The sequence below is a fragment of the Pristiophorus japonicus genome, chromosome 16 (assembly GCF_044704955.1).
Source record: "Pristiophorus japonicus isolate sPriJap1 chromosome 16, sPriJap1.hap1, whole genome shotgun sequence".
NCBI lineage: Eukaryota > Metazoa > Chordata > Chondrichthyes > Pristiophoridae > Pristiophorus > Pristiophorus japonicus.
In genome coordinates this window covers 10,482,757-10,508,533 of record NC_091992.1, presented here as the reverse complement: position 1 = coordinate 10,508,533, position 25,777 = coordinate 10,482,757, and the positions used below count along the sequence as shown (strand labels likewise).

General features: G+C 42.9%; 1 protein-coding gene across 4 annotated transcripts in view; it reads right to left on the bottom strand.

The window, feature by feature from the left end:
- Positions 1 to 267: 267 nt before the first annotated feature.
- ulk2 (unc-51 like autophagy activating kinase 2) overlaps positions 268 to 25,777 on the bottom strand; it is a 110,629-nt gene continuing 85,119 nt past the window's right edge. For 3 of the 4 annotated variants that reach the window (XM_070856975.1, XM_070856977.1, XM_070856976.1), the window contains 12 exons: positions 25,392 to 25,537; positions 24,233 to 24,313; positions 18,837 to 19,108; positions 18,517 to 18,713; positions 17,480 to 17,589; positions 15,089 to 15,241; positions 14,440 to 14,648; positions 9,480 to 9,658; positions 7,603 to 7,721; positions 6,677 to 6,834; positions 4,381 to 4,516; positions 268 to 2,908 (listed from right to left, as the gene is read on the bottom strand). In XM_070856975.1, coding sequence (XP_070713076.1) covers positions 2,841 to 2,908; positions 4,381 to 4,516; positions 6,677 to 6,834; positions 7,603 to 7,721; positions 9,480 to 9,658; positions 14,440 to 14,648; positions 15,089 to 15,241; positions 17,480 to 17,589; positions 18,517 to 18,713; positions 18,837 to 19,108; positions 24,233 to 24,313; positions 25,392 to 25,537 — 1,828 coding nt within the window. In that variant the 3' untranslated portion in view covers positions 268 to 2,840. The remainder of the gene's footprint in view (positions 2,909 to 4,380; positions 4,517 to 6,676; positions 6,835 to 7,602; positions 7,722 to 9,479; positions 9,659 to 14,439; positions 14,649 to 15,088; positions 15,242 to 17,479; positions 17,590 to 18,516; positions 18,714 to 18,836; positions 19,109 to 24,232; positions 24,314 to 25,391; positions 25,538 to 25,777) is intronic. The other variant, XM_070856978.1, reaches the window with a different exon arrangement.

Genomic DNA, 25,777 nt, shown 5'->3' with positions numbered 1-25,777 from the left:
GCGGGTAAATGTGGGAGAGAGACCAGGTGCTCCCCAAATGCAGAGAAGAAAAGGATGTTTGGCAGCAGGGCAGAAAATAGCAGGTGCCTCTCTCGGTTTGTTTTCACCCTTTCCCCTTCCATCAATCGGTTTCAGATTTCATACAACTCAGACCCACAAAAGATAAAACATGAATAAGGTGCTCTCCGACTCTGGAGAGAGACACGCAGAGAGTCAGAAAATTGCAGAATGAAGACAGGACATCACACATTGTACACACAGTCAATCAAATGGACAAATCCATTAATATTCCAGGACAATTTTATTTCTGGCTTCTTAATGTACATCTATACAGGCCATATTAAAAAGGCTGCTACATAACAAGTGAATGTTTCTGCAACCTGATTTCATAAAGAGTATGCATGCCGTTATACACAAATGAGAGGTAGAAACACTGTATTAAAGACCTAATAGTACAAATATTTTATAAATAAAAACAGTCTTCAGAATTAATGGAATCGCTTACAGATAAATAAAAGTACACATTAGTTTCCGTTCATAAAATAAAGCGAGGGGGAAAATGTTGACAAGCCTCATGAACAAGCCAGATTCATTGCTACATGGGAAATATTTCAAATACACTGTCTCTGGGAGGTTAAACATGATTGTTATGAAGGATTTAGTTCAATATTCAAGTATTCAAGCAGCTGAGTAACAAAAAAAAGGAAAACAAAAATACTCAAGGGTGGAAAAAAACTAGTTACCAACTCTGGAACAGACTGCCCAGGGATAGGGGCAGGCCTGGTCTGCTGGGCAGCGAACAGCGTTGTACAAACTAACTAGGTGCGCAATTTCTTTTTTTTTAAAGAAAAGGGCAAGAATTGACACGGTTGGGGGAAATGAAGAAATAGAAAAGAATGTGACTGCTGATTCCTGGCCCACAAGTACCACGCTGCATCAGCCTTCTTTAAATATGTGTACTTCTTTCCAAGTTACCTCTTGCATTTTTTAAAAATTAAATTTTAAATTACAAAAATAAAATTTCCAATCAAGTACTCTTTCAAAGTCTTTCACAAGTGCCACCGGCTTAGTTGCAATCCTCCACCAGACTGCAGGACTCCCGTCTCTTGAACCTGAACCATTCAATCTAATCACACACACAATACAAAAATGGACAATTGTGCTTGTTCATTTGGTTTACATAGATATATATACACACACACAGGATGGGAACCGAATCTTGAATTCTTTACTTAACATGCCAGTGACAATATTGCCTTCTAGAAGCCAAAACCTGGGCTTCAAAACATTCCAAACCTTTTTGTAATCTGGTTCCCAGAGTCCTGATACTTTTTTTCCACCCCTGAAAATACTAAATGTTACATTAGTCTGCACAACAGGTTCTCAATCTACAGGAAAAACGCTTATCTCCATAATACTGTCTGAACAAACAGCATCATTAGCAATATTATCAGGCCCAGTGGCACAGTCACACTTATCACATGCACAACATAAAGCCAGCCCAAAAATATTATTTTAAAGTCAGCAATCACTGGCAAAAAGAGAAAAAAAATACTAGTTTCATTATATACAGACAGTTGCTCTATATGAACTACTCAAGTATTTAATAAGTAAAAAAAAAATGGAAAGGCTTGTAATTAATACAGGCTTTTTTTTTTTACAGTCTTTTTGAGTTGAAGTGTGAAGCACTCTGTGCTTCTTGCTCCAAACCAGACTTTACAATGTCTTTTGTTGAATGCATCGGAGCTTAACCTAAGACAGTTTTCTGGTTTCCTATTTCTTAAATGCAGTGTTTAAGGTGCTCCGTTTTACAAGGAGTTCTGCATAACGTCACTGTTAATCAAAGATGTTCCAAGAATTGTAGTAGTGCAATCAGGAAGTGGTTGTCTGTTGGAGCAAAGTCTTTGTGGTTTCAACAGCTCCTGTCCCCGGGAGCTTAAAAATAAAATAGCAAGAAAATCCCCTCTCTCTGTCCATCAAAAGTGATGCCCGGTTTTCCCTTCTGGTTTACAAGATCACGGGGGAGGGGGTTGGGGGGCTGTGGTCATCCCCTCTCGCCCCGTCGTCAACTTCCTATCCACATAAAGTGCTTGTCTCCTCCTTGATGATCGGTTTCTGTGGTTTTGATATGTATGTGATGTAGCATCAGAAGATACAAGGCAATGCGTGCCTTCGACTGGCTGTACAAGGATCCTGGTAAAACTTAAAACTGCTGTAAATAACTGTTGCTCACTTATCACACTGGTAGTGTCTTTTTTTCTAAAAAAAAACATAAAAGTTTCACTGGCAGAAAGACGACATGTCCATTTGCCACAGTACTGTATATACACAACAAATCAATCAAAGGGGACACAAAGTTCCTCTGTAACCCTGAACGTAGGTTTCTAAGCACCCAATGAGTTCTGTGACAAAAACAGTGGACAGCCTTCAGTTTGACCCTCCTGCTCGTGTTAACACACTCCAGTGATAAGCGGCTTTGGAAGCCAAAAGCAGTGACTCTGCCCCCGACGTCTACCTCTTTGAGGTAAACGGAAATGAAAGAATATGCTACATCATCGAGAGGGTTTTCCAGAAGTATTAAGCTATATTTATACATAAATTTCCTTTCTTTTGAAACGAGAACTCCTCTTTGGTAACTCTTCAAAAAAAAATGTCAATCGTTCTTCACTTTGTGGGTTGGCGTAGGCTGTGAAAAAAAAATAAAACCCAGTACGAACGGTTTTCCAAAATAGAGAGAAAAAAAAACACACACACAAAGGCAATTCCAAGATTCTGGGGCTTGATCCAGGAGACTTGGTGGTCCCTGCTCTGCTCTGCTGCAAGTGGTCCATTTCAGAAGGCTAGTTTTCATAGAGAGCCACCGTACCATGGCACAGTGCAGAGAGTCTGCGTTCAATGCTGGTCTTGTCTGCAAAAAAAAAGTAAAAATGTGTTTATTTAAAAAAAAATTAAAATGTCAACTGGTCCGCCTGTACAGATAACTCCAAATGACGTAGAATTGACCTATTGAAAGGTCAGCTATGGCTCAGTGGGTAGCACAATCACCTCTCAGTCAGAAGGTTATAGGCTCAAGTCCCACTCCAGGGACTTGAGCACTAAAAAAAATCTAGGCTAACACTGCACTGTCGGAGGCGGCGTCTTTCGGATGAGACGTTAAGCCGAGGCCCTATCTGCTATCTCAGGTGGATGTAAAATATCCCACGGCACTATTTCAAAGAAGAGCAGGGGAGTTATCCCTGGTGTCCTGGCCAATATTTATCGCTCAATCAACACAACAAAAAAAAAAATGATTATCTGGTCATTATCACATTGCTGTTTGTGGGAGCTTGTTGTGTGCAAATTGGCTGCCACATTTCCCACATTACAACAGTGACAATACTCCAAAAGTACTTCATTGGCTGTAAAGCGCTTTGAGATTTCCGGTGGTTGCGAAAGGCGCTATATAAATCCAAGTCTTTCTTTTTTCATTTCTCACAGCACGATCAATGGCCCGGTCCACCAATGTTCCCTTTCAGCTACGTGACCCTCTGGACCCCACACCCAGCCAGCCCGACGGCTTTTCAATGGCAACTGCCCATGCCACACTCTGTCGTAAGGAGTTGTAGGAGTCTGTGTGTTATAAATGTGAACTCCCTGTAACTCCATGCTGTTCAGTACTCACTGGCAGCCTTGCGCAACCATCTTGGGAAGATGACAAAATGTGGTCAAAAAGATACGTATTGAAGAGGTTTTTAAAATGGGAAAAGATGTAGAAAGGGGCAGCGGAAGAGAAGCAAGAGCGCGCTCCGGGAAGTAGGGCAAGCTCTGCCACCATTGGTGGAGCAGCTAGGGGGCGTGGCGGTGTCGGAGCCAGAGGACTGAAGATTGTGGCTAGAATATAGAGTTGAGGAGGTTGCAGAGGTAGGATAGGGTGAGATTTGTAAATGAGGATGATGATTTTAAATTTAACCCGTGGGGATGTTGCATCACGAAGCAGCTTTACTTGCAGTTCAGATTTTAAGGAGAACTACTTTACCATCGTAACCATTCCACTGGCTAAGGCCAATCAATCATAGCGTCTGTATTGTCGCTCTGGCCGAGATTAGCTAACTAATTTACATAATTTAGGGGTCTGACCAAACTTGCCTGGTTCAGCTGTTCATTGCCTAACCCTGCCCAACCATTGTCAGAGGCCATTGTTCAGCTTTCTAAAAGGAAGTTTTCATTTATGGGATTAAAACAGAAAATGCTGTCAATATAGAGCATGGAACGGAGATGGTAGTCCAATATTCCAGCTGCGGCCTTTCCAAAGGCCCAGCATTTACGTTTTTCAGAACTGTGTAGTTTTAGGATTTTTTTTGTTTTTAGCTCCACCATTTGAGTCTTTCTTTTTACCCTTACATTTGTGGATGTTGTCAATATCAGCGGGATCTTGCAGAGTCTTTGTCAAGCCTTCCAGCAGCAATGCTGCTTTGTGGTACCGGTATGTGATGTCCTCTGTTTGCTGGAACATTTCATCGAGTGCTGCTGACTGCACCTAGAGTTACAACAATGACAGTAGCAGAAACAGCTGACAATTCACAATGTTCAGTGCACCGTACAACACCCAGGGGACTGCATCAATATAGCCTAGAAATAGACACTTTCCTTAAAGACAATATATCGGAGTAAGTTGTTGTTGAACCAGTAGGGGAGAATCATAGAAATTTACAGCATGGAAAAAGGCCATTTCGGCCCATTGTGTCTGTGCCGGCCAACAAACAGCTATCCAGCCTAATCCCACTTTCCAGCTCTTGGTCCGTAGCGCTGTAAGTTACGGCACTTCAAGTGCACATCCAACTGCTTTTTAAATGTGATGAGGGTTTCTGCCTCTACTGCCCTTTCAGGCAGTGAGTTCCACACTCTGGGTGAAGAAATTTCCCTTCAAATCCCCTCTAAGCCTCCTACCAATTACTTTAAATCTATGCCCCCTGGTTGTTGACCCCTCTGCTAAGGGAAATATGTTCTTCCTATTGTCTCTATCTGGACCCTTCATCATTTTATACACCTCAATAAGGTCTCCCCTCAGCCTCTTCTGCTCCAAAGAAAACAAACCCAGCCTATTCAACCTTTGCTCATAACTAAAATTCTCCATTCCAGGCAACATCCTCGTAAATCTCCTCTGTACCCTCTCTAGTGCAATCGTTCCTGTAATGTGGCGACCAGAACTGCACGCAGTACTCCAGCTGTGGCCTAAGGGAGTGGGAGTGGGACTGATTAGATAGCTCTTTCACAGGGCAGGCACAACGGGTCCCTTCTGTGTTCTATCATTCTAAACTGAATTAAATATTGCTGCTAACTTTACATTGCTTTACAAAGTATTAGATAAGGAAAGAATTGACAAGTATCCAGTGAGTAATCCGACACTTTTGTTGCTGATCTGAAAAATGATTTACTCTCCGTTTAGACCATCCTGAACGAGCCCAGGTGAGATGGCAGACAAATAATCTGGTTTCAGGCTTCTGGCAATGGATAATTGGGCATACGAAAAGCAAAGTGTGCAGAAATGGCACAGGGCGAATCCAATTTTCCTCCCCTCCTTATAAGGAGGCACTTGCCTTCCAGTTTAGTTCTTCTCCCCCCTAACTTCCGAGATCATGAGGACGTTGTGTGGTATATAGCTGACTTGGGGTAGCCTTACAGCCTTTGACTGTTTCACCAGGCCTCCCCCTTCTCTAGAAGCATAACTATCCATCCAGGAGCTCAACATCTGACCAAGTTACCACATGCCGATGAATGTACCGTCCACAGTGAGACTCAAGGATGGCAATGTGAATGTCTGGACTATCACCCCACCCTAAGGAGATCCTCAAGATAATTTTGAAAATAGAAAGTCTAATCTCAATTGAAGACTGAAATCCAAAATCACCATTTTATTATTTCCTTTCCATTTTCCACTGTGTGGAATGGATAGGTTATGGACTCTGCCACAATAGCCAGTCTGTATGCAATCACCCAATACAAAGTATGTGTGACTGGAGAATTGTTGCCATGAAAGTTGCCCAGTGATGCAACATCTATATTGAAAATGTTATGTCTGAACGTACTTCCTGTTGTTAACTTTTCCCATTCCAAATTCCTATGCCCATATTTATAATGTATACGGGTCATGTTGTAATGACACCCTCCCGCCCAGCATACCACCTTCAGTTTTGTATCTCCCAGCTCCTGTGCAGTGTAGAATAGCTCCAACCAGCTCAACTTTCCCAAACTGACGCAAGCTTTTCAATTGAACTATTTCCATTTAACTATAAATGACAGGATAAAATTAAATTATGGAAAAGTAAAGACAGAATGCACAATTTTAAAATGGGGCCGGAATCCCCTGCCCTCAAACCCTGCTTCACCTGAAGACTACATCTGATCTCTATAACCCTGTGTGCAATGCCACAGGATATCGGCTAGACATTAAATAAAAATAAACTGATCATGCTATCCTTAGTTATTCACCTTTACCATACTGTTGGTTGTTCATTACCACATTACAACAGTGACTACACTCCAAAAGTACCTCATTGGCTGTAAAGCGCTTTGAGACATCTGGTGGCCGTGAAAGGCGCTATATAAATGCAAGTCTTTCTTTCTATTACAAAATTCAAATTAGGCAATCCTCTGTCAAAATACCTCTCGAAAACATAAGACACATGACAACAGTTACCATTTCCACAGCATAGCTGTAGATCAGTTTCTCGGCAGTGACACTGTTGATTTCATCCACGAATCTCTGCTTATCGGAGAAGAAGCGATTTAGTTTCTCAGTGAGTTTCTTGCAGAAGGAGATACAGCATTTGTAGCGGTCATTCAAATTTTTAACAACTGCACAAGAGAAGACATAGGGAGGATTACTGCAGCACAGGATTAATCTGATGCTCTATTTACAATTCGTGTCAACCACATTTCATGAAAAATAAATTAAATTAGGCATTTATTCAGCCAAGAGGTGTTTCCTCAATGTTGTGGAAGTTTAAGCCGATGGCATTATTAATATGCATGTACATACATCTGCAACATTCTTAAGTGATGAAGAGTTTTGGCATCAGTGACTGGCTATAAGGTTTCCACTGATAATGCACACGAGAATTGATCTTGTGTAAAAAAGGCAGTGTGTTTTGCTGTGTGTCTTTTTCTGCAGGAAGGAGGAGTGCATTGGGAATTAACATTTTTTCTGCATCAATTACAACTGCAAGGTCAGGTGAAACATAGGGGACTGAATACAGAGCTTGTGCTATGCTACAAATCCCGAAAGCCACAAATAGCATATGCATAGGCAGGTTATTTATCTTTGACATGATGACGACAGGAACTGGAAGAGGAGTATCAAATTGTAGAGTATCAAGATAGAACAGAAATGAGAAGGAATTTCCTCCCGCCTCCAATCACAGTACTTCAGAGAGCTGGATTTTGCAAACATTGCCACTCCAAAGAATGTTCAGTACCAGCCCTGAAAGTCTCCAATTTAATTTTGTGCTCATTTAAATTTACAGGTTGACCCCCCACCTAAATAGTTTTCTCTCCCTCCTGGCCCCCAAAACTGGTCGAAGGCCTTTGGAGTCATTGAATTTTCTGAAGAAAAGGCTTCAGTACCTTGCTTAACTGCTGTCGATGGGTTCAGCTTGCCTGATTTAACCCGGTCTTTGGCGAGGTGCAAAGAAGATGCTAAGAGCTGTGCTCCTTTCATGTATAGCACAAGCTGCTCCACTTGTCTGTAAAATAAATATAGGAATGAGTATTCCGTCAAATGTAGCATTTCACAGTCAGCCAACAAATATCTGACACATCCTCACGTCCCAATGTTCAGGAAGAAAGGGGAATGTGCAAAGCAGTAGTATTCCACACTGCAGCAAGACAGACACATGCCCGACACGAGACTCCCTCAGCAAGCGCTCTACTCGGAACTCCTACACGGCAAGCGAGCTCCAGGTGGGCAGAGGAAACACTTCAAGAACACTCTCAAAGCCTCCTTGATAAAGTGCAACATCCCCACCGGCACCTGGGAATCCCTGGCCAAAGACCGTCCAGATGGAGGAAGAGCATCCGGGAGGGCGCTGAACACCTCGAGTCTTGTCATCGAGAGCATGCAGAAACCAAGCTGAGACAGCGGAAAGAGCGTGTGGCAAACCTGTCCCACCCACCCCTTCCTTCAACCACTGTCTGCCCCATCTGTTAAAAGACTGTAATTCCATATTGGACTGTACAGCCACCCGAGAACTCACTTTCAGTGGAAGCAAGTCTTCCTCGATTTCGAGAGCCTGCCTATGATGATGCTGATGGAGTATTTAGAGAGGATGAAGCCTTGTTTACCATTAATACTTCAGTTCTCCAGTAAGGATACACTTTGGTCCTCAATGGCATCACATTGACAGAAAACTTCTTGCCTCCCAATCTTAGTCAAACCATCAAGGGTAGACATTTTCCACACTGCAGCAAGACAGACGACTGGAGGGATCCATCAGCCAGAGACACACCTTTGTATTACTTAGCAACCAGTCAGAGTGGCAGAACCCCAGAAGTATCTCGGCTGGCTGCTCTTTTAGGTTGGGAATGGTGCAGGAGAAACAAAAGCCCAAGTGTGCATGTACGCTTTTGGAACGGGGAGAAACATTTTACGTTTCTATCACCAGAATGTCTCATTTTTCAAAAGAAAGAAATGATTTGATTGTTCCAAATCACTCAATATTTACACATCATTTAAGATCATAAGAAATAAGAGCAGGAGTCAGCCCGACGGCCCCTCGAGCTTGCTCCGCCATTCAATAAGATCATGGCTGATCATCGACCTCAACTCCACTTTCCCGCCCAATCTCCAGATCCCTAGATTCCCCTGGAGTCCAAAATTCCGTATTTCAGCCTTGAATATATTCAGAGACTCTGCGTCCACAGCCCTCTGGGGCAGAGAATTCCAAAGATTCACAACCTGGTGAGTGAAGAAATTCCTCCTCATTTCTGTCTTAAATGGCCGACCACTTATCCTGAGACTGTGTCTCCCCCCCTAGTTCTAGAGGATAACCATCGGCCAGAAGTCACAACTTTCCTCATCAATGCTGTTCCATGAACGCATGAGCAAGAAATGCCGGGGGGAGGGGGCTCACCATCAGAGTTGCATTTTACTCACCACTCAGCAGTACCACCACCAAAATGGGACAAAATTCACACAGTGCAACCCGCCAACAGAGCTGCAGTCACTGACAAGGAGTTAAAAGTAATGAACAACTTTGTGCTCTACTGCTGTCAGAAGATATAAAAACCATGCCCAGATGCTTGTAACATGCACTGCAAAGGAAGACAGTGAATCGAGTGTATTTTTTAATTAATATATTCAGAGCAACCAGTCTCAATTGCCAAGATATTTAAAGCTTTCAATCCACCAATTAAGCAGCAGCTCCACACTAGATTTACTGACCTCCTCCCACACCCCCTCCCCTCCCACTCCAACAAAAAAGGTAAATAATAGAAGTACTAACCCCCACTCCTTGCTGAGACGACTGATCTGGTCAACCACTACACTCTCCTGGATTTGGTAGAGAGAGGCAGCGGAAGTCCCCAGGTCCAAACTACCTCCTTTCATCACTGCTATGTCCATAATGCATTCTGCAAACGTCAGCATTGTATTCAGATGGCGCAAGGTATCCGTATGCTCTCTCTACAGTCAACAAACAGGAAGAAAAAGTTACTTTTGTTTCTGGACTTTTACTTAGAACAAGCCCAATGTGTAATGTACTTAAGCCAACAGTATCTCACCAACTTCACTTCAATGAGTCATTGAGCAAAAGCCATTAAAAGCTCCTAGTGTTAACTATATTGAGGAGAATTATGTGTAATGTTTAAAATTATTGGTTTCTCAATCATAAAATAAACAAACAGCTCACAAACTAAAGTCTCAATGATTTGTAAAAGAGTAAGTAGGTAACATCACACTGATTATGCAGGCATTATATGTTGTTATACCAAGGCAACAAGATTACCCCACACCGTGAGTGACAATTTCAGCCATACCTTCAGGAAGAAGCCAATGAGAAGAGGGCATGCACTTTCCCCTGCAGTTAAAGGTAGGTAATCCCCAAAAAGCCTTTATGTGCCTATATTCTCTGGAGTTTAGAAGAATGAGGTGTGATTTCACTGAAACGTATACAATTCTTAGAGGGCTTGACAGGTAGATGCCGAGAGATTGTTTCCTCCTGGCTGGAGAGTCTAGAACGAGGGGTTATCGTCTCAGGATTAGTGCTCGGCCATTTAGGACTGAGATGAGAAGAAATTTCATTGCTCAGAGGGTTGTGAATCTTTGGAATTTTCTACACCAGAGGGCTGTGGATGCTCAGTCGTTGAGTATATTCAAGACTGATATTGATACATTTTTGGACACCAAGGGAATCGAGGGATATGGGGAGGAAAGTGGAGTTGAGGTAGATCTTATTGAATGGTGAAGCAGGTTCAAGGGGCCATATGGCCTACTGATGGTCCTATTTCTTATGTTCTTTAAGCTTGCCCCTCAGCAGCTGGTTGCAGATCAGCCGTGACTTACGAGGGGTTTGGTTTCTATTTTAGCATAACCATCAATAAAGTGAACACCTTGGACTGAAGGGAGCGAAGATGTGGGCTGTACCGGCGGGACGGCCAGGGTGGGACAGAGTAAGGATTTTACTGGGGAGAAGGGCATCAAAGGTGCAGGTGAGGGTGCGATTGAGCAGATCGGTAGCTGCAGAGATACCGTGAACAAACCGAGGACCAAAGACTAGACAGCTGCAAGTTTTGAAACTGCCGTTGAAAGGGACGTGGAGGAGAGATTTTTTTTTTAAAAACAGGGTTGGACGCAGAAGGAATTGGGGTTGGAAAGGGAATGTGAGTGGTGAGGGATACAAGTGATCAGAGATGGCTCTGTCTGTGATTGAATCAATGGGAATAGAGAGGCCGTGTGAGATGGCAAGGTCAAGGGGCTACCCATGAATATTGATAGGAGAATTTATATGGAGGGAGAGATTAAAGGAGAACAGGATTGTAGTGAACACAGCGGGAGAGGGCAAGGCGAGTTGAGAGAGAGGTTGAAATCACCGAAGATGAGAAGTAACTTGGTGGCGAGGCTGAGGGAGGAAAGCAATGAGGATATCTCTGAGAAATGTGGCGCGGGGCTTGGGTGGGTGGTAGAGAACGAGGATTTTAAAGCAGAGGTGGAATACGGTGAGGTGCTCCAAGCTGGAGGTGGTGCCAGAGTAGTAAGGGGGGAAGAGACCAGGAAGAGATTTGGTGATAAGACCCACAGTGGCTATTTGGACAGGACAGGTGGTGAAAGGTATAGCCAGGTGGTCTATAAAAAGACCGCATGGTTACCCAGTATAATATTTGTGAGCTTTACATTTGAAAACTTGTTAAAATGTTGTCACGGTCACTATAGAAATGGTCAGGTTTATAACAAAACCTGAAAGAAAAGAATAATTTTATTTATGGTAAAAACAGCACAGAAAGAGGCCATTCAGCCCAACCGGTTCATGCCGGTGTTTATGCTCCACTCGAGCCTCCTCCCTCCCTGCCTCATCTAACTCTCAGCATATTCCCTTCTCCCCCATATGCTTATCTAGCCTCCCCTTAAATGCATCAATACTATTTGCTTCAACTACTCCCTGTGTTTTCACTGACTTCACAAACCAATTGAGAGACAGCAGAATTAATGGAGGGCATTGTGTGCTATTTGCAGGGAGATCACTATCTCCTAAAATAGGTACAGTTTTTTTGTTTACATCTCAGCTGTTCTTTTTCAAACGCTCACTGGAGCAAATGATGCAACAGCACCCGATGTGCCAAATGGCACATAGGATAGAATGTCACATGATGAGCATGCTCAAATAGGAAGTTCACCAGGAGACATGGAAACAGATTTGTTGTTTCAGGTAAACAAACTACTCGAGCCCCTCAAGCATTCAGTTGTACAAGAATTGTCTGTTTAATAACCACCATTATACAATAGAAAACCCAGTCAAAAACTCATTTTCAGTCAGCCGGGGATAAGGAGATTTAAAAGACCACACAAAACAATCCATATAGCAACAGTACGCTGCACTGTCTCCTTCCTTCCTGTCTCGATAATGCGCACTCTTTTCAAAGTGTACAACTATAAATATAACTTAAGCTGTTTCCTGTTATGGTGCAAAGGATAATAAAAACTAGAGAAACAGGCTTTGCAACTGCAGTGGCTCCCCCACGATGCCGGTGAGACAAGACCAAGGCGGCTGGTTTGTAATACAGCTGCAAATCTCAACAAATGGGAACTTGTGGAAGATTTGGTAGGAAACTGAGAAGTGTAGAGGAACAAAGGGACCTTTGGAGTGCATATCCACAGATCCCTGAAGGTAGCAGGCCAGGTAGATAAGGCGGTTAAGAAGGCATATGGAATGCTTGCCTTTATTAGCTGAGGCATAGAATACAAGAGCAGGTGGGTTATGCTTGAACTGTAAAAAAGTTAGGCCACAGCTGGAGTACTGCGTGCAGTTCTGGTCACCACATTACAGGAAAGATGTGATTGCACTGGAGAGGGTACAGAGGAGATTTACGAGGATGTTGCTTGGACTGGAGCATTTTAGCTATGAGGAAATATTGGACAGGCTGGGGTTGTTTTCTTTGGAACGGAGGAGGCTGAGGAGAGATCTTATTGAGGTGTATAAAATTAAGAAGGGCCTAGATGGATAGGAAGGACCTGTTTCCCTTAGCAGAGGGGTCAACAACCAGGGGGCACATATTTAAAGTAATTGGTAGGAGATTTAGAGGGGATTTGAGGGGAAATGTTTTCACCCAGAGGGTGGAGGAGGTCTGGAACTCACTGCCTGAAAGGGTGGTAGAGGCATAAACCCTCATATTTACATGGATGTGCACTTGAAGTGCCGTAACCTACAAGGCTACGGACCAAGAGCTGGAACGCGGGATTAGGCTGGGTAGCTCTTTATCGGCCAGCATGGACACAATGGGCCGAAATAAGAACTAGGAGCACGAGTAGGCCATTTGGCCCCTCGAGCCTGCTCCGCTATTTAATAAGATCATGGCTGATCTGATCATGAAATGGCCTCCTTCCATGCTGTAAATTTCTATGATTCTTTTCATATTCAATGTGAAATTCACGCAGCCAACATCTGCTGTCAATTTCAGGAATCCCATATTTGTGCATGCTGGTTCTAACGCGCTTTACAGCAGCAATTCAATCTCTGGTAGCTTAACCACTCCTGGCCGCTCGTGCTCTATATTGCAGCACTGCTGCTGACAGCATTGCCAGATACGGTGCGGTAAGTTAAACGGGACGGCACTGCCGTCAGAGGTGCTTGGATGAAAAACAGCTGGGGTTTTTTTGCTGAGCTTATGGAGGCAGTAGGTGAGTAGCATTACAAACACTGCCAGCTACAGCAAAGACCAGGATCTTTTCTGGCTCTTTAGGGGTTCAGCACGACGCCACAGGCCAGGGCTGACAGTTTTTCACTCTGTGCTCTGTATATGCCATTGAGTCACATTAACCTAACACTGCGATTTTCCAATGCTGTGGAATTCACATCTTCCAATATTAGGATAGTCCACAGCACAAGGGCTCTTGGGCAATACCACAGTACTGTTTTGCGAAGCAGTTCTGTAATTACAGATAGGCCAGCGATCAACGCACACGCCCCAGAATTTATGGGGTTAAAGTAATACAGGGTCAAACGTTTGAACAGTTCAAGGATTTTTCAGGTTGTCAGGGTTTTGCTGGTACCATCAAACTTCCCTCTATGAACACATTCCACCATCTTTCCCTGCACCCTGACATTAAGGCAATGGAGGGTTGTCTGTGGACGCTAGGAAACCAGGGTTGAATTGCAGAGATGCAAGCATTAGTAATATACAAGTTTTATTTAAATTAACTTTGGGATCAGGGAATATACAGGCAGAATTGTCCCTCAAGAGCCCAAATAGGTGAGACAGAGTCCACAGTAAGGCACATTGTACAGTGTCTGCAGAAGGAATGAATTGATGGCCAAATGGCCATTACTAGTTTCATGCTTTCTTACATTCTTGAATTCGATATCAGGGTGTATTCATTTTTACCAAAAAATTAGCTCAATAGTTCAGGAATCTCTGAAAAACGGAATAATCCTCTGTTCGTGATCATTAAGGCTCAACACTTGTGACGATTTCCTTTTAGAGAAAATCGCATTGTATTTTCCACAGCAAAGTTTAATTGGGCATACCATCTTTACATGGGTTCAAATACTGAAAATGTACGATACAATTAAAATCAATCTATACATTGAGAGACTACATGTCTGACCTTGTAATATTACTTTGGCTCTGGGGCAACATTTCACGACCTGTAATTGCACAAAACAATTTGGTGGCCCAGAGTAACCACTCACTTGAAGGATCAAGTGAAACATACTTGTTTCTTCTTCAGTTCAAAGCGTTAAGGGAGCTCACCTCCATTAAAGTCTCTTCTGGCAGTTCCGGAGCTTCAAATGTGATAAACCCTTCTAAACTAGGAGGCGAGGTACCAAACGTCATGTACTTCAGACTTGACGGACCCTCTGCTCCAGGAGGCGAGGTGCCCATGTAAGCACCAGGCGGAGAGCCCATGTAAATGCGCCCACTGTTCGAGCAGAGAGATCCGAGTGGACTGTTTGAGCCAACTACAAGGAAAAGAGGGAAAAAGTTAAGCAGAAGGAACCTGTGGCCCTCAAGGTATAGTATTTTACTGATTGCTATGGAATAGCAGGAAATATACTGTTATAAAATTATGTAATTTCCAAACTAGGAGGATTTTAAGTCACTCAACCTTGTAAGAACAGTATTAAAGAAAAAAGGCAACTCATGCAAACTGCTGTTCCAAAATACATGATATAATCAAGACCATTTTCAAATGACACTCTGCCAGTATAATGACATCGTAGTCATCATGAAATAAGGGCTGATAAGCCATTTTGGAAAACAGATAATCACACCTTTGATGTCAACTCTCCTCCCCAAACCCCTGACCTCTTTTCCCCAGGTAACCTGTGTTGCAATGTGTAAGGCTATAGGCTGACTAAAGTCATGTATAGTTTTAATTTTGTCAGCAGTCAAGTCTTACCTGACATTGTCCTTGCTCTGGTGACCATGTGACTGCTATGGGGAGGGGTGACACTACTTGGTGGTGAACCTACAGTGAACACCACAGTCCTTGGGCTCACTCCTATCACCATTGCAGGGGAACCCACTGTCAAAACAGAAGCACCTGCTGGAGCTGGGCAGAAAGAAAAATAAATCATGCAAACAGGAAGAAATAGTGCAAAATGTGCAGACTGCAAAAAGCACCGCAATAGGACATACACAAACCACAGAATTTGCAAACACTTTGTGCACTATTTCTACTCTGTACTAAATTAAAATGTGTGAACTGGCTGGGTTCAAGCAGTATGCTGTGGCAATGTTTTGTGTTGTGTAACGGCAGGAGGCAAGCACCTCGCAAACGTTTCTCCACAAGGTGAGTTGTTGATGCCAGTTGGGTCATCAGAGGGAGAGGTGATAATCAGAGGCAAGGCATCTCCAGGAGGAGGAAAAGAAAACAAGTTCAATTGAGCTGCTATGGTGCACTTCAGTCGTGGAATATTAGCTTCATAATGCTCAATCTCCTGGATTACAATTATACATGGGTGCTGGGAGAAGGGATCGGAATACAAAGTGGAGGGAAAATATTGTCATTTTGGTAATCACTCAGATATATGCAACAATACAAACTTAACCAATCTATTCCACTTCTTCACAATAATCTCAAAGTTTTTTCTCCCCCATTTCTTGCTTTGTCTCATTGCCTTTCTCTCCCTGCAGGAGTTGACATGCACTCACTGTAGCCCTGTAGGTTGCAGCCCTCCAATACCTTGCTCATTTAATCATTCTTGCAGCCATTTGCAAGGCTGGGCAGTGGGTGCCCACAGGTAATTTAACAGTACATGTGACTAAAGCTGCCCTCACCCAGTGTGTGCACACTGGCACCAGTAGCAGAGTAACCGAGTGTGTGAATCGTAGAAATTTACAGCCCAGGAGGCAGCCATTCGGCCCATCGGGTCTGTGCCAGCCGAAAAAGAGCTAGCCAGCTTAATCCCACTTTCCAGCTGTAGCACTGTAGGTTACGGCACTTCAAGTGCATATCCAAGTATTTACTATATATGACAAATGTTTCTGCCTCTACCACCCTTTCAGGCAGTGAGTTCCAGTTGGGCCATCAGAGGGAGAGGTGATAATCAGAGGTAAGGCATCTCCAGCATCCCCACCACCCTCAAGGTGAAAAAAGTTCTCCTCAACTTCCCTCTAATCCTTCTACCAATTATTAAATCTCTGCTCCTTGGTTAAATCTCTGCTAAGGGGAATAGGTGCTTCCTATTTACTCTATCTAAGCCCCTCATAATTTTATACAAATCAATTAAATCTCCCCTCAGATTTTCTCACTGCTAAGTCCAGGGACACAGAGGCCAATTGTACCACTTAATTCCCAACCCAGCTTAGAATCAGCTAATTCAGTGCACACCAGGGACGTGCCTGGTATGCAGCAGCAGTGCAACGGTACCTTGATAAAAACATAATAGGAGCAGGAGTAAGCCATTTGGCCCCTCGAGCCTGCTCCGCCATTCAATAAGATCCTGGCTGATCTGATCATGGACTCGGCTCCACTTCTCTGCCCGTTCCCCATAACCCTTTACTCCCTTATCGCTCAAAAATCTGTATCTCCACCTTAAATATATTCAATGACCCAGCCTCCACAGCTCTCTGGGGCAGAGAATTCCATAGATTTACAACCCTCAGAAGAAATTTCTCCCCATCTCAGTTTTAAATGGGTGGCCCCTTATTCTAAGACTACGTCCCCTCGTTTTAGTTTCCCCTATGAGTGGAAATATCCTCTCCACATCCACCTTATCGAGTTCCCTCATTATCTTATAAGTTTCAATAAGATCACCTCTCATTCTTCTGAACTCCAATGTGTATAGACCCAACCTACTCAACCTTTCCTCATAAGTCAACCCCCTCATCTCCGGAATCAACCTAGTGAACCTTCTCTGATGGTACACTGACCGCTCTTGGTCTATAGCCCTATAGGTTACGGCATTGGTGTTCCATGACCCCTCCACTCACACACTAAACAGTTCTTCATCGATAATCTTTGGAAAACTCGCAGCAGGAAAATGGCGAGGGCAATAATTTCAAGATTTGAACAGACAGCTCCAGAATAGCATCAGTGGGAATATGGAAAAGGTCACCTGGTTGCCCTTTTAGCTGAAGCATGTTGCCAAGCATACAGGGATGAAGAGACTTAAAAGAAGTGAGCTGGTGACAAGGAACTTGTAAAAATCTCAATCTAGTTTTCGGTGGAGAAGATAATAAAAGAGATACTAGATATCAAATACAAAACTTAAGTAACTGGCATGAAGACGGAATTGAAGAGATATCCGTATAACAGTATCGGCATCGTAACGAGCAATTTCCTTACCTGTATCCATTGGACGCTCGGTATTGAGACTGTCTGTGCTGCCTTGATAGGTCTGCCCTCCAAATGTGGTCTTTATCACCTGATCTGATAATTTTCCTGTACTTACAGATCTGTAAAAAGATTAAAAACTGATTTTGTCTGGTTTAACAAAGGGATTCCAGTAATAAGCCAAATTTAGTGACAAAAGACAACATTGCGAACACGTGCATGCCAAAATATTCTGTATTTTTGGGGTAAACATTTATAGAAAGATTGCATTTATACAGCGCCTTTCATAACCTCAGGATATCCCAAAAGCTTTGCAGCCAATGAGGTACTTTTGAATGTAGTCACTGTTTTAATGTAGGAAAAACGGCAGCCAATTTGTGCACAGCAAGCTCGCACAAACAACAATGAGATAAATGATCAGATAATCTGTTTTTAGCGATGTTGGTTGAGGGAAAATAACATAAGAAATAGGAGCAGGAGTAGGCTAATTGGCCCCTCGAGCCTGCTCCGCCATTCAATAAGATCATGGCTGATCTGATCTTGGCCTCAACTCCACTTTCCTGCCCGCTCCCCATAACCCTCGACTCCCTATAAATATTAGCCAGGATACCGGGACGAACTTTCCTGCTCTTCTTTGCATAGTGCCGTGGTATTGTTTACATTCACCCAAGGGTTTAACGTCTCATCCGATGGCACTTCCGACAGTACAGAGAAATCCACAACCTTCTGACTTGGAGGCGAGAGTACCACCTCTGAGCCAAGGCTGAAACCATGATTATCAAGGTGAAGAATACAGCAATGCCATGTGGTAGCTTCATCAGCATTAAGCACCCTCAAGCAATGATGCAGCCCAGCCCAGATGCAGAATAAAGCTCACTCTACTCTGTACTAACAGGAAGTGTGAGTCGTCTCAGTCAATTCATCTATTGTCTGGGAGCAGGTTGCCTCCTTTTCCAGGAAACATATTTCACTTCTTTTGTTAATACAACCAGTCCAAATCAAGGATTAATATGGATTGCAGACATATCAAAGAACAAAGCAAATGGTACCTGCCAAAAGTAGTTTTATTCTCCTCAGAAGCCATACGCTTAGCACTTGCTTGTGGATAATGATAGGTGCAGAACTCCCGAGCCTCCAGCATGGCTTTGGATTGGATTGGCGGACTCTCGGTTAATCCTTGCTGTGCAGCCAAGGCAAGCAGATTGGAAGATGCTTGAGTTTTAGGTAGCTTGAGAGGAGCACTGGTCTACGGTAGCACAAACATGACAAACTTAAGTTCATGTGAAAAGCACCTTTCCCAACCTCCAGAATAAATTCAAAGAGTAACATTTTCATTCTCTGTAAGTGTGATCGCTGCACGTTTACATACCTTTGTTGGTGACCCAATGATGGTGGGCAACGGAGTTTTATGCAGCCAATCTGAACTCCGTGGAGATGTTCCCATGTGCTTTGTGGGGGAAGTACCGAGGCTGACTGGTCTGCTAGGCTGTGGAGAATGGCTACATCCATACCCTGCTGACGGAGGATAGACTGGGTCCGAGTGCTGCTTACGTAGCTTCTGTTTGCTCTGGTAGATGTCAGTAAGAGTTGGGGCACTCTGGAGTCTGGCACCCAATAAGTGTGATTGAGGAGATGGTGAACCTGGAAACAATAATATTTTGTTTTCAGTCTTAGGGAACGAAATATCAACACAAATCACCATTGATACGCTAATAAAATGCTACATTCCTTCCTTTGAATCTGATCCACTTTGCTATGGGCACGCTTACCTTGCTGCAGACCATAATATATCCTTTAATTACAACACCCGAGGAGAAATATCAGTAAAAAAGTGATATGCCCATCAAACTATAACTAGGCAGTTTCCAGAATTCCTTTATACACTAAAAAAAACCCCAGCAAAAATAAAGTGCTCAGTGCAAATGATCCAAACAGAATAGGCTCTCGTTAGCTACGAGAGGGGCATAACCCCCCTCAAAAGAATACACACAACTAAAAGCTATATGGTGTGGTTAACTATAGTTAATTATTCACTGCCACTTGAAGAAAAAGCGCAACCTCCCAGTGAACATGGAAAGAAGTGCTTGTTTAGTTTGGGTGGTTAGGGAATGTTTGCAGAATATGCCGACAGCAGATACCGTTGGGATGTCTGAATATTCTACTGGGGGGGGGGATCTTAATATATTTTTATGGCAATTATTGCATTGGACCTTAAACTGAAAAGCAGCTCCCGTCTAAGCAATTGGAGCTCAGAAGTTTAAAAATAAATAAACAAAGGCATAATTTTTCACGTAACAGGTTACATAAGCTGCAAGGCGTTACATATTTTTTTGCATATGCTGTGAATGACAATTATAACTCACTTGTTCATGTGAGGGAAACTCAGTCTCTTAATTTGAATCTTATCCTCTACGTACAGAAATATCGCTTTTTTGATTTGGTCACGCATTTAGGATAGTATTTTTGATTAATCTAAATGTCATGTTGTTCAAGCGTCAGTTTATTTCAGTCAGTACCATTTTACCTTTGGATCAGAAGGCTTTTCGTTTCAGCTTCATACCACGCAGCCGGAGAACATAATCTAGGCCGACATTCCAGTGCAATGTTGAGGCAGTGCTGTATGATCTGAAATGTCACCCTTCTGAGAGCACACCTGCCTGTTCTAATGGCTCAGGTAGATTTTATAAAACCCATGGCACTGAATAAAAGCAGCGAGTTCTCCCAGTTTCATGACCAACATTTCTCCCTCAACCAATACCAAAGCTTCCAGTCACTGCACCTTGAGATGGAATTCATTCTGTGAAACATTTGGTGAGTTGGTTTTGATGTAAAAGATTCCATATAAATAAGAATCATCTTTAGAAAGGTTTACTCGGCAAAATTTCCTTTCTCTGTTCAAAATTCAAGAATAATTCCCTTTTAATCCTGAACTGACTCATTTTAAATTGGATGGCAATAACTGCATAGATGATTTAGAAAGTGATTTGTTAGAAACATACTTTCACCATTTAAAAAAAATCCGTATAAGTCATCATTTCTTTCTTTATGAAACATTCTCATTACACACCCATTTCCTTTGTGAAATATTTTCATAGCACACCCATTTCCCGTGAAAGACTTCAGAAGATATTGACTGCAGTCTAACAGCCAGACTGAATTTTTTTTTAATAAAGAGAATGTAATACTACGGTTAACTATTATGTTTAAGTTTAACAGCACAACCCCAAACTATGACCTGACACCAGAGATTACATTTCTTTGTTACTCAGCCATAACCACAAATTATTCTATAAACCGACTAGTCAACTTTAAGATAGTTACAAATAGAACAAGTTACTTTCCCCCAAAGTATCGATGGCCCCCCAAAAAATCACTTCTTTCAAATATTGGATGTACAAGAAAACATTCTATATTGTACAAGCTGCACTCATATAGCAGCATTAAGGTAGTAAAACATTCCAAGGAGCTTCACAGGAAAAACTTTATACTGAGCCACAAAAAGGAGTTATTAGGAGAGATGACCAAAAGCTTGGCCAAATAGGTAGGTTTTAAGGAGCGTCTTAAAGGAGGAAAGCGAGGCGGAGAGGTTTAGGGAGGGAGTTCCAGAGCTTGGGGCCGAGGCAGCTGAAAGCATGTACGTGAAATAAATAGCAATCTATAAAAAAAGACTTGTATTTATGTAGCATCTTTCACGACCATCAGAGGCCCCAAAGTGCTTTGCAGACAATGAAGTACTTTTGAAGTGTAGGCACTTCACCGGAAGTGGCAGCCAATTTGTGCACAGCAAGCTCCCACAAACAGCAATGGGATAATGACCAGATAATCTGTTTTCCTACATTACAACAGTGACTACACTTCAAAAAGTACTTCATTGGTTATAAAGCATTTTGGGACGTCCGGTGGTCATGAAAGGCGCTATATAAATGCAGTCTTTCTTCTTTAGTGAGATTGACTGAGGGATAAATATTGCCCAGGTCACCAGGAGATAACTCCCCTGTTCTTCAAAGTAGTGCCATGGGATCTTTTATATCCATCTGAGAGAACAGATGGAGCTTCGGTTTAACGTCTCATCTGAAAGATGGCACCTCCGACAGTGCAGCGCTCCCTCAAATCTTTGTGCTCAAGGTTCTGCCGTGGGACTTGAACCCACAACCTTCTGACTCAGAGGCAAGAGTGCTACCCAATGAGCCATGGCTGACACCTTAAAAAAAAAATCATCGAAGGTCTGCGCACACTTCCTATCTGCATTATTAGCCTTTCTGTGGTCATGTTTTCTTGTCACACTTCGTCAAGTTACCCCCCCGATGGTCATATTTATAATGGGCCTGAACTTCCCGCGGGCGGATGCCTCTGAACCGCAATAAAACTACGCACCTACCTGATGGTCCCGGATCCACGGAGACTCGCGCTCCTGGGCCTCAATGCGTACTGCGGAGAGGCCCACGTATCTTAGCGCGTATGCTGTTCGCAAGCATCCCTGAGATTACGTGGGCCAACTCAACCAATCAGAAAGGGGATTCCTATTATGCGTATGGGGATTCCACCCCATAAGCTTAATACGAATCACACAAAAAATACATTTTTACAACACAAATACACAAATTTTAAAAAATTACACGTTTAAAATTAATTAAAATACAATTTAATTAAACATTTACAATTAAAATTTTATTTTTTGAAAAATAAATGTAACTTTTTTTTAAGGGGCCAAAAATAACATTTATTTTACGGGTTTTTGACATGATTTAAACCATTGTATTTTAATATTTATTCTCACCCAAAGGCTGGTTTAAAAAAAAGGCCTTGCTTTTGCCAGGTGTAAGGGTTTCATGGGCATTCGCTGGGCAAATAGCCCAACTCTCTGCCAGTGGATGACCATTTTCTGCACATGTGGAGGTTCTTGACAGATCGCAAGTTCCGGGTTTTTGCGCATGTGTAAGCCCGGAACTTGCGGGGCATTTACAGCTGCGTACATACCATGTACGCGGTCGTAGGCTTCCGGAAAATCCGGGCCACAGAGTTTTGACTTTCTAAGCTTGTTATGAGGCACTCTAGCCACTGGGTGGCTTTGTACCCAGCATGTAAACATTTGCACAGAACCTCAGAAAATTCAGGTCCTCTCGCCACCATCTTGTTTCATCTGTTTTTTAGTTTGAATTTCATGATTTCGGCTCGCCTGCCCTTTTTTCAGATTAATTTTAAATTGAGTAATTCCCTCCAATTTAGAAATGAGAGATCAGACTATAAGCAAATAGATTACATTAAATTAAAACATGAATTGGGTTTTCTCCCACATCCAAAATTGTATTCTTTCTATCATCAATCTGATCCTTCACACGTTGCTCAAAGCCTTGATTTATTTCTTAATTCATTCTTGGAATGTTGGCGTCATAAGCAAGGCAGGAATTTATTGCCCATCCCTAATCGCGTGTAAATTAAAAGCAATTACATTTTGTGTTCAAGCCTCTCCGCACTTCTCGCCTGGAGCAGCAGGGTATTTTTTTATTTATTCGTTCACGGGACGTGAGGGCTGCTGGCAAGGCCAGCATTTATTGCACATCCCGAACTGCCGTTGGGAAGGTGTTGGTGAGTCATCATCTTGAACCGCTGCAGTCCTTGTGGTGAAGGTACTCCGACAGTGCTGACTTTGCCGTAGCGGGTTGGGACAACTGAGTGGTCCGCTCGGCCATTTCAGGCGGCAGTTGAGAGTCAACCACATTGCTGAGAGTCTGGAGTCACATATAGGCCAGACCGCATGAAGGACATTAGTGAACCAGTTGGGTTTTTATGACAATCCTATAGTTTCATGGATATCATTACTGAGGATAGCTTTTTGATTCCAGATTTATTTAATTAACTGAATTTAAATTCCACCAGCTGCCGCGGTGGGATTTGAGCTCACGTCTCTGGACTATTAGTGCCGTCCTCTGGATTACTCGTCCAGTAACATAAGCGCTATGCTAGCGTACCTTATATTGTGAGCATTCCTCTAAGAAGATGCCACAGATGAGACAGGCTTGTAGTCGTTGGAGCAGCATGGCTAGTCCCTTATTCCTTCCTAGCCCCTAATCCAGAGTAGCATTACCAATACCTGCCCACCTCCCTACTCGGAAGTATGGCCGTTCTTGAAGCCTGCTCCACAAGATCTCCTTACGACCGAGCAGCAAAGTCAGTCCCCACCCCCATTGAACAATATGACCTGTTCCTGACCGCTCACCGCCAATCATCTTCCCCCCCCCCCCCCCCCCCACCCTCAAGCGCCCCTGCATCAAACTCAGGCCAGTCCCGAACCTTTGGTGTCCTTCTTTACAGATCTCTCTAACTTGGTCAGCTGCCACGTTTGCAGCAGGTATGCAATCAGTGACCTCTGCAACATTCAAGATATTTTAGACTTTCCTTATTGGCATGGGTTTATCCAGTGAATAAGCTCAACTATACAGACCAGAAAGGCACCAGATCCACCCCCAGTCTGCGTGAAGTTAGCTGAGCTCTACGTAATAAACAATATCCCTCAAAGAAAGAGAGTATAGCAGGGATCATTTGGAGCAATACACTAGAACCGACTGAATGAATAAACTGTTTCGTGAAGAAATTTCATTAATTGTGGAAAAGCCTAGTCATGGTTATCCATAGAATCTCGTAACTGAAAATAGGTACTTTACAACACAGCGGAACAGAAACTTGCTCCAATATCCTTTTTACTTGGTAATGCACATTCCGTAAAACAACTGGTATGTGAGATTTACCATTTCCCATAACGCTTACCTGATGGGGTTCTGGATTTTGACTCGTGGCCCTGAGGCAGGCCGCAGCAGCAATGACTAAGCTGTTCAGGGATAGTCCCAACTGCGGAAACATGTCATCGTTAATAAATCGCATCTGAACCATATCAAAAGGAAATCATTTTAACATTACTGCTGCTCCATCAAGCATTTCAATGAACTGGACGACTTATGAAAGCCAACATCAAAAGTTTTTAGAAATATCATCGAGAGAAAGAGGAGGAAATGTGGGTCGATTAAAGACAGATGCAAGCAAGACTATAATGGATAATAAGAAAATGGTGGACTTCTTAAATTAGCACTTTGTATCAGTTTTCACAGTACAGTACAGGAAAGGACAAAATACCAGCGATACAAGGGAACCGAAAAATAAGACAAGGGAAGGAGTTTAGTAGATTTAATACATGTTTTTTATGGTAACAGAGAAAATAATGGGACTTAAGATAGACAAATCTCCAGGACCTAATGGTTTCCACCCCAAGGTATTAAAATAAATTGGTGCTGCAATTGTAGATGCTTTAGTCATCATTTCCCAATGTCTAGGTTCAGCAATTCTGCCTTTGGATTGAAAAATTGCAAATATCATGAAACTATTTTAAGTAGGGAAGGAAAGAAGTCAGATAACTACAGACTAATCAGATTAACGTCAACTGTGGGGAAATTACTGGAATCTATCAGAGACGGAGTGATTGAAGCACTTGAACAGGTATCAGTTGATCAGAGAGTCAGCATGGATTTGTGAAGGGAGGTCATGATTGAGAATTCAGGAAGCATTTCTTCACACAACGGGTCATGGAAATCTGGAACTTGCTACCCCAAAAAGCTGGATCAATTGAAATTAACATTTTCAAGACTAAGATCAACAGATTTAGGTATCAAGGGATATGAAGCAAATTAAGTTGAGGTGCAGATCTGTCATGATCTAAATGAACGGTGGAACAGGCTCGCGGGTCTGAGTAACCCACTCCTGTTCCAATGTCAAAAAAACCCTCTTTACTGGGAACGATGTACTCTACAGGGTACATTGTATGATAGGCTAATGCAGGACAAGTGTTGCCTTTCATGTGATTATGTTTAAGTTGTAGCACAAACAACTGAACAAAAAAGTCGAATACAACACTGAATTCGTTCCTCATACATACCCAGAGGTGAAGGAGAGTAAGGCCGGGAGGATCCAGTGGAGAGTCTGCGGCCTGGATTTTGTGGTGCATCTGCTGCGACTGGTGACACAGATGTTGGCTTCACAAAACCCATTGGGCTTGTGTTAGATCTCTTCACCATTCCAGACCTAAAAAGTTCATAAAGCAAACAATGAGTTCGCAACAACTTGGTAAAACGTCCAAAGGCGCTTCACAGGAGCGTTAACAAAATTTGACACCAAGCCACATATTAGGGTAGGTGATCAAAAACCTGGTCAAAGAGGTAGGTTTTGAGGAGCGTCTTAAAGGAGGAGAGAGAGGTGTAGAGAGGTTTAGGGAGGGAATTCCAGAACTGAGGGCCTAGGCAGTTGAAGGCACGGCCGCCAATG